The 10,024-nt window shown below is 42.1% G+C and overlaps 1 protein-coding gene across 2 annotated transcripts; it reads left to right on the top strand.

Annotated features, from left to right (window-relative positions):
• mtif3 (mitochondrial translational initiation factor 3) lies at positions 1-8,977 on the top strand. 2 transcript variants are annotated; one of them, XM_029701394.1, is made up of 4 exons: positions 1-195; positions 445-905; positions 1,063-1,214; positions 8,497-8,977. In XM_029701394.1, exons 2-4 carry the CDS (start codon positions 446-448, stop codon positions 8,728-8,730), a joined length of 846 nt encoding a protein of 281 aa, XP_029557254.1. In that variant the 5' UTR covers positions 1-195; position 445; the 3' UTR covers positions 8,731-8,977. The 2 variants fall into 2 exon arrangements, with proteins under 2 accessions (XP_029557254.1, XP_029557255.1); XM_029701395.1 differs by having other exon boundaries at positions 52-81.
• Positions 8,978-10,024: the final 1,047 nt, after the last annotated feature.

Below are 10,024 nucleotides of genomic sequence, written 5' to 3'. Positions count from 1 at the left end.
GCTGCGCCAAGAACTGTTAAGGAGACAGGACCCCATTTTCATGTAATATGGAAACAAACGCCTCCCGTTTTAGGGCGATACGTATGCATTGAATTATTGTACAATATAAAGCTAAGTTTACAATTCTTCGTGCGTCCTTACTTATTCTTTGTTCCTGTGTTTCGGTCTGCAAGCTGACTGTCGCCTGCCTGATCTGTATGTATTCCTAGCCCTGTACAGCACGTTCTGTAGAGGCTGCTACTTCTCCCTGTCAATTATTGTTTGCTTAGCTAACCAGGTTTCCATGCTTGTCAACAGTGTGTTTTTGATGGTCTTTCACTTGCATTTTCTGACTTTTAAACGTAATTGCTAGACAAAAGTGACATACTTCTGGGAATAATAATGCCTAGTTTCACGTTTGTTTACCTCTCTCACTCTCTCCTGCTCTCTCTGTGTTCTGCTCAGAATGTCTAGTGCTTGTCTGAGGTGGGCTCTGAGCCATGCATCTAGAGGTGTCTGTGGTGGAACTCTCAACTCCTGGAGAACAGCCTCTGGGGCTGGGCTCCTATCATACAATGGGAGATGTGTGAGTGCATCGTTGTCTTGGGGATGGTCTCCACTGTCCACCACAGTGGATGAAACTGAAGAGGGGCAGGTGCCTAAGAAGAAGCAGGATCCCCGAGCCCGTGCCACCATTGGCAGTATTGGCCGGAAGATCCACCAGCGCCACCTGCAGGTGATCAATGAGAATGGCGAGAACATGGGCACCATGCATCGAGCTGATGTCCTCAGACTGATGGACGAGAATGGGCTTAAACTGGTCCCTCTCAACGAAAACAAAGATCCACCCGTCTACCGTCTAATGACTGGCAAACAGATCCACGAGGAGCAGCTCAAACTGCGTGAGAAACAGAAAGCCAAGACAGGTGTGTAATATTTAGCACATACACAACAACTACTGCCTATACATCACACAGATGCACATCTCTGCATTGCATACAGTGGTTATATCTGAATTCTCTAAAAGGCATCCTCTCCTGTCTGATCTCTGAAAGCCAAACCATACCTTCGGTCTCTCCACAGGCCCTGTGCAGGTAAAGGAGCTTACCGTTTCCTCTGACATTGGTAGCCATGATCTTCTAACCAAGCTGAGGCAGGTCCAGAGCTGGCTGGACAAGAAGCACCATGTCAGAATCACTCTGAGAACAGGGCGTGTGGAACATACACAGCCACTGGTGAGAAATATCTATATAGGATTGCTTTATTTTGAGCTGTCTGATTCACATCACCTAAAAACACATCCCTTATACAGGTTCTATTCACCCTTCTGTAGTTTCAAAGATGCTTTAGAGATGATTTTCTTGGGTATGTATAATGACTACTACCATATTCATGAATTTCATCTCCCTAACAAGCTCATGGAAATAGACAGAACAGATACAGTGGGGCAAAAAAGTATTTAGTCAGCCACCAATTGTGCAAGTTCTCCCACTTAAAAAGATGAGAGCAGCCTCTAATTTTCATCATAGGTACACGTCAAATATGACAGACAAAATGAGAAAAAAAAATCCAGAAAATCACATTGTAGGATTTTTAATGAATTTATTTGCAAATTATGGTGGAAAATAAGTATTTGGTCACCTACAAACAAGCAAGATTTCTGGCTCTCACAGACCTGTAACTTCTTCTTTAAGAGGCTCCTCTGTCCTCCACTCGTTACCTGTATTAATGACACCTGTTTGAACTTGTTATCAGTATAAAAGACACCTGTCCACAACCTCAAACAGTCACACTCCAAACTCCACTATGGCCAAGACCAAAGAGCTGTCAAAGGACACCAAAAACAAAATGGTAGACCTGCACCAGGCTGGGAAGACTGAATCTGCAATAGGTAAGCAGCTTGGTTTGAAGAAATCAACTGTGGGAGCAATTATTAGGAAATGGAAGACATACAAAACCACTGATAATCTCCCTCGATCTGGGGCTCCACGCAAGATCTCACCCCGTGGGGTCAAAATGATCACAAGAACGGTGAGCAAAAATCCCAGAACCACACGGGGGGACCTAGTGAATGACCTGCAGAGAGCTGGGACCAAAGTAACAAAGCCTACCATCAGTAACACACTACGCCGCCAGGGACTCAAATCCTGCAGTGCCAGACGTGTCCCCCTGCTTAAGCCAGTACATGTCCAGGCCCGTCTGAAGTTTGCTAGAGAGCATTTGGATGATCCAGAAGAAGATTGGGAGAATGTCATATGGTCAGATGAAACCAAAATATAACTTTTTGGTAAAAACTCAACTTGTCGTGTTTGGAGGACAAAGAATTCTGAGTTGCATCCAAAGAACACCATAGCTACTGTGAAGCATGGGGGTGGAAACATCATGCTTTGGGGCTGTTTTTCTGCAAAGGGACCAGGACGACTGATCCGTGTAAAGGGAAGAATGAATGGGGCCATGTATCGTGAGATTTTGAGTGAAAACCTCCTTCCATCAGCAAGGGCATTGAAGATGAAACGTGGCTGGGTCTTTCAGCATGACAATGATCCCAAACACACCGCCCGGGCAACGAAGGAGTGGCTTCGTAAGAAGCATTTCAAGGTCCTGGAGTGGCCTAGCCAGTCTCCAGATCTCAACCCCATAGAAAATCTTTGGAGGGAGTTGAAAGTCCGTGTTGCCCAGCGACAGCCCCAAAACATCACTGCTCTAGAGGAGATCTGCATGGAGGAATGGGCCAAAATACCAGCAACAGTGTGTGAAAACCTTGTGAAGACTTACAGAAAACATTTGACCTGTGTCATTGCCAACAAAGGGTATATAACAAAGTATTGAGATAAACTTTTGTTATTGACCAAATACTTATTTTCCACCATAATTTGCAAATAAATTCATAAAAAATCCTACAATGTGATTTTCTGGATTTTCTTTCTCATTTTGTCTGTCATAGTTGCAGTGTACCTATGATGAAACTTACAGGCCTCTCTCATCTTTTTAAGTGGGAGAACTTGCACAATTGGTGGCTGACTAAATACTTTTTGGCCCCACTGTACTGTACAGTTGAAGTCGGAAGTTTACATACACTTAGGTTGGAGTCATTAAAACTCGTTTTTCAACCACTCCACAAATTTCTTGTTAAACTATAGTTTTGGCAAGTCGGTTAGGACATCTACTGTTTGCATGACACATATCATTTTTCCAACAATTGTTTACAGATTTATAATTCACTGTGTCACAATTCCAGTGAGTCAGAAGTTAACATACACTAAGTTGACTGTGCCTTTAAACAGCTTGGAAAATTCCAGAAAATGATGTCACAGGCTTTAGAAGCTTCTGATAGGCTAATTGACATCATTTGAGTCAATTGGGGGTGTACCTGTGGATGTATTTCAAGGCCTACCTTCAAATTCAGTGCCTCTGCTTGACATCATGGGAAAATCTAAAGAAATCAGCCAAGACCTCAGAAAAAAAATTGTAGACCTCCACAAGTCTGGTTCATCCTTGGGAGCAATTTCCAAACGCCTGAAGGTACCATGTTCATCTGTACAAACAATAGTACGCAAATAGAAACACCATGGGACCACGCAGCCGTCATACCTCTCAGGAAGGAGACACATTCTGTGTCCTAGAGATGAACGTACTTTGGTGCGAAAAGTGCAAATCAATCCCAGAACAACAGCAAAGGACCTTGTGAAGATGCTGGAGGAAACAGGTACAAAAGTATCTACATCCACAGTAAAACAAGTCCTATATCGACATAACCTGAAAGGCCGCTCAGCAAGGAAGAAGCCACTGCTCCAAAACCGCCATAAAAAAAGCCAGACTACGGTTTGCAACTGCAGATGGGGACAAAGATTGTACTTTTTGGAGAAATGTCCTCTGGTCTGATGAAACAAAAATAGAACCGTTTGGTCATAATGACCATCGTTATGTTTGGAGGAAAAAGGGGAGTCTTGCAAGCCGAAGAACACCATCCCAACCGTGAAGCACGGGGTGGCAGCATCATGTTGTGGGGGTGCTTTGCTGCAGGAGGGACTGGTGCACTTCACAAAATAGATGGCATCATGAGGAGGAAATTTATGTGGATATATTGAAGCAACATCTCAAGACATCAGTCAGGAAGTTAAAGCTTGGTCGCAAGTGGGTCTTCCAAATGGACAATGACCCCAAGCATACTTCGAAAGTTGTGGCAAAATGGCTTAAGCACAACAAAGTCAAGGTATTGGAGTGGCCATCACAAAGCCCTGACCTCAATCCTATAGAAAATGTGTGGGCAGAACTGAAAAAGCATGTGAGAACAAGGAGGCCTACAAACCTGACTCGGTTACACCAGCTCTGTCAAGAGGAATGGGCCAAAATTCAACCAACTTATTGTGGGAAGCTTGTGAAAGGCTACCTGAAACATTTGACCCAAGATAAACAATTTAAAGGCAAAGCTACCAAATACTAATTGAGTGTATGTAAACTTCTGACCCACTGGGAATGTGGTGAAAGAAATCAAAGCTGAAATAAATCATTCTCTCTACTATTATTCTGACATTTCACATTCTTAAAATATTGTGGTGATTCTAACTGACCGAAGACAGGGAATTTTTACTAGGATTAAATGTCAGGAATTGTGAAAAACCGAGTGTAAATGTATTTGGCTAAGGTGTATGTAAACTTCCGACTTCGATTGCAACCAGTAAACCTATTTTAAACCTAAATGTGTCACCCTGAACACACCAGATACATCTTCACTACTCTGTAATTGAAACCAGAAAAATAGTAAGACAGTTGGTTTTAAATTAAGAACTCTATTTTTTATGCAAAAATATACACTGCTCAAAAAAATAAAGGGAACACTAAAATAACACATCCTAGATCTGAATGAATGAAATAATCTTATTAAATACTTTTTTCTTTACATAGTTGAATGTGCTGACAACAAAAATCACACAAAAATAATCAATGGAAATCCAATTTATCAACCCATGGAGGTCTGGATTTGGAGTCACACTCAAAATTAAAGTGGAAAACCACACTACAGGCTGATCCAACTTTGATGTAAATGTCCTTAAAACAAGTCAAAATGAGGCTCAGTAGTGTGCCTGTATGACCTCCCTACAACGCCTGGGCATGCTCCTGATGAGGTGGCGGATCGTCGGGCCCTCATACCACCCTCATGGAGTCTGTTTCTGACCGTTTGAGCAGACACATGCACATTTGTGGCCTGCTGGAGGTCATTTTGCAGGGCTCTGGCAGTGCTCCTCCTGCTCCTCCTTGCACAAAGGCGGAGGTAGCGGTCCTGCTGCTGGGTTGTTGCCCTCCTACGGCCTCCTCCACGTCTCCTGATGTACTGGCCTGTCTCCTGGTAGCGCCTCCATGCTCTGGACACTACGCTGACAGACACAGCAAACCTTCTTGCCACAGCTCGCATTGATGTGTCATCCTGGATGAGCTGCACTACCTGAGCCACTTGTGTGGGTTGTAGACTCTGTCTCATGCTACCACTAGAGTGAAAGCACCTCCAGCATTCAAAAGTGACCAAAACATCAGCCAGGAAGCATAGGAACTGAGAAGTGGTCTGTGGTCACCACCTGCAGAACCACTCCTTTATTGGGGGTGTCTTGCTAATTGCCTATAATTTCCACCTGTTGTCTATTCCATTTGCACAACAGCATGTGAAATTTATTGTCAATCAATGTTGCTTCCTGAGTGGACAGTTTGATTTCACAGAAGTGTGATTGACTTGGAGTTACATTGTGTTGTTTAAGTGTTCCCTTTATTTTCTTGAGCAGTGTACATTCAATTCTGTATATGTACACAAAAACTTTCCTTTGGCAGAGCAGAGATTCATTAGCAACAAATATAAACCAGGCTCAGACTTGGTGAATTATACAGTGCCCTCCATAATTATTGGGATAGTGACATATTTTTTATTGTTTTGGCTCTGTACTCCAGCACTTTGGATTTGAAATGATACAATGACTATGAGGTTAAGTAGTAGACTGTCAGCTTAAATTTGAGGGTATTTTCATCCGAATCGGAAATTACAGCACTTTTTTACATAGTCCCCTAAAATATTCGGACAAATTCACTTATATGTGTGTTAAAGTATGCAAAAGTTTAGTATTTGGTCCCATATTCCTAGCACGCAATGACTACATCAAGCTTGTGACTCTACAAACTTGTTGGATGCATTACAGCTAGTCCTGAATGAATAGTGAATAATGATGAGTGAGAAAGTTACAGACGCACAAGTACTATACCCCCAAGACATGCTGACCTCTCACCATTAGAATAACAGGGGAGGTTAGCGTTTTTGAGAGGGAATGATATTTTGGGGGTCTGTAACTTTCTCACTCATAATTATTCACGATTCATTCAGGACTATCCATAATCATGGGAGTATCCACATTGATGTAGAAGTGTTTAAAACATTCTATTCTGACTCCAAAATGCTAAAGTACATTATTTACCATTAATTTATATTGGGCACAAAATAATCTGAATTGCAACCGAAACAAACTGCAAATGCATCCAACAAGTTTGTAGAATCACAAGGTTGATGTAATCATTGCGTGGTAGGAATATGGGACCAAATACTAAACCTTTGATTACTTTAATACACATCTACAGCACCAGTCAAAGGTTTGGACACACCTAGTCATTCAAGGGTTTTCTTTATTTTTACTATTTTCTACATTGTAGAATAATAGTGAAGACATCAAAACTATGAAATAGCACATATGGAATCATGTAGTAACCAAAAAAGTGTTCAAAATCAAAATACATTTTATAGTTGAGATTCTTCAAAGTAGCCACCCTTTGCCTTGATGACAGCTTTGCACACTCTTGGCATTCTCTCAACCAGCTTCACCTGGAATGCTTTTCCAACAGTCTTGAAGGAGTTCCCACATATGCTGAGCACTTGTTGGCTGCTTTTCCTTCAGTCTGCAGTCCAACTCATCCCAAACCATCTCAATTGGGTTGTTGTCAGGTGATTGTGGATGCCAGGTCATCTGATGCAGCACTCCATCACTCTTCTTCTTGGTCAAATAGCCCTTAAACAGCCTGTAGGTGTGTTGGGTCATTGTCCTGTTGAAAAACAAATGATAGTCCCACTAAGCGCAAACCAGATGGGATGGTGTATCACTGCAGAATGCTGTGGTTGCCATGCTGGTTAAGTGTGCCTTGAATTCTAAATATATCACAGATAGTGTTACCAGCAAATCAGTCCCACATCATCACACCTCCTCCTCCATGCGTCACGGTGGGAACCACATATGCGGAGATCATCCGTTCACCTACTTTTCGTCTCACAAAGACACATCGGTTGAAACCAAAAATTTCAAATTTGGACTCATCAGACCAAAGGACAGATTTCCACTGGTCTAATGTCCATTGCTAGTGTTTCTTCTTATTGGTGTCCTTTAGTAGTGGTTTCTTTGCAGTGATTCGACCATGAAGGCCTGATTCAAGCAGTCTCCTCTGAACGGTTGATGTTGAGTGTGCCTGTTACTGAACTCTGTGAAGCATTTATTTGGGGTGCATCTGAGGTGCAGTTAACTCTAATGAACTTATCCTCTGCAGCAGAGGTAACTCTGGGTCTTCCTTTTCTGTGGTGGTCCTCATGAGAGCCAGATTCATCATAGCGCTTGATGGTTTTTGCGACTGCACTTGAAGAAACTTTCAAAGTTCTTGAGATGTTCCGGATTGACTGACTTTCATGTCTTAAAGTAATGATGGACTGTCAGTTCTCTTTGCTTATTTGAGCTGTTCTTGCCATAATATGGACTTGGTCTTTTACTAAATAGCCCTATCTTCTGTATACCACCCCTACCTTGTCACAACACAACTGATTGGCTCAAACACATGAAGAAGGAAATAAATTCCACAAATTCACAAGGCACACCTGTTAATTGAAATGCATTCCAGGTGACTACAATTTGTAAGTCGCTCTGGATAAGAGCGTCTGCTAAATGACTTAAATGTAATGTAAATGTACTTCATGAAGCTGGTTGAGAGAATGTCAAGTGTGTGCAAAGCTGTCAAAGGGTGGCTGCTTTGAAGATTAAAAATATATTTTGATTTGTTTAACACTGTTTTGGTTACTACATGATTCCATATGTGTTATTTCATAGTTTTGATGTCTTCACTATTATTCTACAATGTAGAAAATAGTAACAATAAAGAAAAACCCTTGAATGGGTAGGTGTGTCCAAACTTTTGACTGGTACTGTAAGTGAATTTGTCCCAATACTTTTGGTCCCCTGAAATGGGGGGACTATGTACAAAAAGTGCTGTAATTTATAAACGGTTCACCCGATATAAAGTGCTGGAGTACAGAGCCAAAACAATAAAAAATGCGTCACGGTCCCAATAATTACGGAGGACACTGTATATTTTTATCTTCTTATTGTGGATGGGAAAAGGAGTGTGCCCTTCTGTCTGTACAAGTACTTCATGTTAACTTTCCTGAGATGTGAAAGTATGGGCAGCTCAAATGTTAATGTTGTGCTTTTATGGTTTTGACGACAGGACACAACTCTGGAGCAGATGGTGCAACAGATAGAGGGGCTGGTAGGATTTGTTTCCAAACCCAAAGTAATCCGAGACGGTAGAGCTGCCATGTGCATCCTGCGTCCACCCTCAGTGAAGGAACTCAAAGAAATGAACAAAGCTGCATCAGCGCCGGCCACTGATACCAGCTCAGAGCCCACCACATCACCCAATGTTCCCCCTACAGACCTCACACCAGACTCACAGCACTGAACATAAATAGAATCTAACTTAACAGTTGTGTGTGGAAACTTATGAGCTCAAAAACGAATGGAAAAGTTAACTAGTGAAGGCCATGTCATATCCAGTTTTATTTATGAGGAGGGCAGTTGTACACATACACAAACAGCAATATATGCAATAAACATTAACATAGGATGAGGAACAGCACGACATGTAAGGTTTATGTACTGGCTACTCGAAGTTTATGTTCAAATAAATGAACATATTCTAGCATACATGGAATGCCTATGTCTATTCTTACCTGTTTTTTCCGTTCTGGATGGTGTGCAACACTGGCGTTGTAAGCCTTGCTGTGAACTACAACGTTTTCTATTAAAGGGAACATAGGTCCATATATCCATGTTATCACTACTGTAATTAAAATGTGTGGGGACCACTCTCTCATTCAAATGCACCTTCAGAGATACAGGAGCTGATTTTGACTAAATAGAGAGGGAGATCTGGTAGCAACACAACAGGACTATGGTCAGGTATTGATGCTACCTTGATGGCAAATGTCTTTCCACAGCCTTCATGGGGGCAGGTGTAAGTGCGCTGCTCTTCATGGAAAGAGCTGAGGTTCTGCAGGTTGAAAGGCGCAACCCTCCCTGGGACAGATAGACACCGGGTCTCCTCTGCGTGGACACACTAGCGCTGCTTCAGGAACCAGGTGGGAAACACCTTGCTGGGCTCATTACACTGCAAGGGCTGGAGACACATTCACTTTAAAGCAACCTTCACTGAGGAACTTTGTTGTAATTGTGCAGGTAAACAAACTTAAATCAAATCGAATTTTATTTGTCACATGCGCCGAATACAACCGGTGTAGACAATACCGTGAAATGCTTACTTACAAGCCCTTAACCAATAATGCAGTTCAAGAAATAGAGTGAATAAAATATTTACTAAATAAAGTTTGAAATAAAAAGTAACACAATAAAATAAAGATGACAAGGCTATATACAGGAGGTACCGGTACTGAGTCAATGTGCAGGGGTACAGGTAGTCAAGGTAATTTGTACATGTAGGTAGGAGTAAAGTGACTATGCATAGATAATAAACAGCAAGTAGCAGCAGTGTAAAAACAAAGGGGGGGGGGGGGAGTGTCAATATAAATAGTCTGGGTGGGCATTTGATTCACTGTTCAGCAGAGAGAACAGTCTATGACTTGGGTGACAGGAGTCTTTGAATATATTTTGGGCCTTCCTCTGACACCGCCAAGTATATAGGTCCTGGATAGCAGGAAGCTTGGCCCCAATGATGTATTGGGCTGTACTCACTACCC

The sequence above is a fragment of the Salmo trutta genome, chromosome 19 (assembly GCF_901001165.1).
Source record: "Salmo trutta chromosome 19, fSalTru1.1, whole genome shotgun sequence".
In the NCBI taxonomy this organism is placed as follows: Eukaryota; Metazoa; Chordata; class Actinopteri; order Salmoniformes; family Salmonidae; genus Salmo; species Salmo trutta.
Note: the sequence above shows the minus strand (reverse complement) of the source record. Positions and strands in the feature narration are given on the sequence as shown.

What these genes read in the sequence shown, in the direction of transcription:
- mtif3 (XM_029701394.1), top strand. Translation starts at nt 446, where the DNA reads ATGTCTAGTGCTTGTCTGAGGTGGGCTCTGAGCCATGCATCTAGAGGT. An exon ending in GAAACAGAAAGCCAAGACAG is followed by an intron (nt 906 to 1,062) that starts GTGTGTAATATT and finishes GTCTCTCCACAG; the next exon opens with GCCCTGTGCAGGTAAAGGAG. An exon ending in TGGAACATACACAGCCACTG is followed by an intron (nt 1,215 to 8,496) that starts GTGAGAAATATC and finishes TTTTGACGACAG; the next exon opens with GACACAACTCTGGAGCAGAT.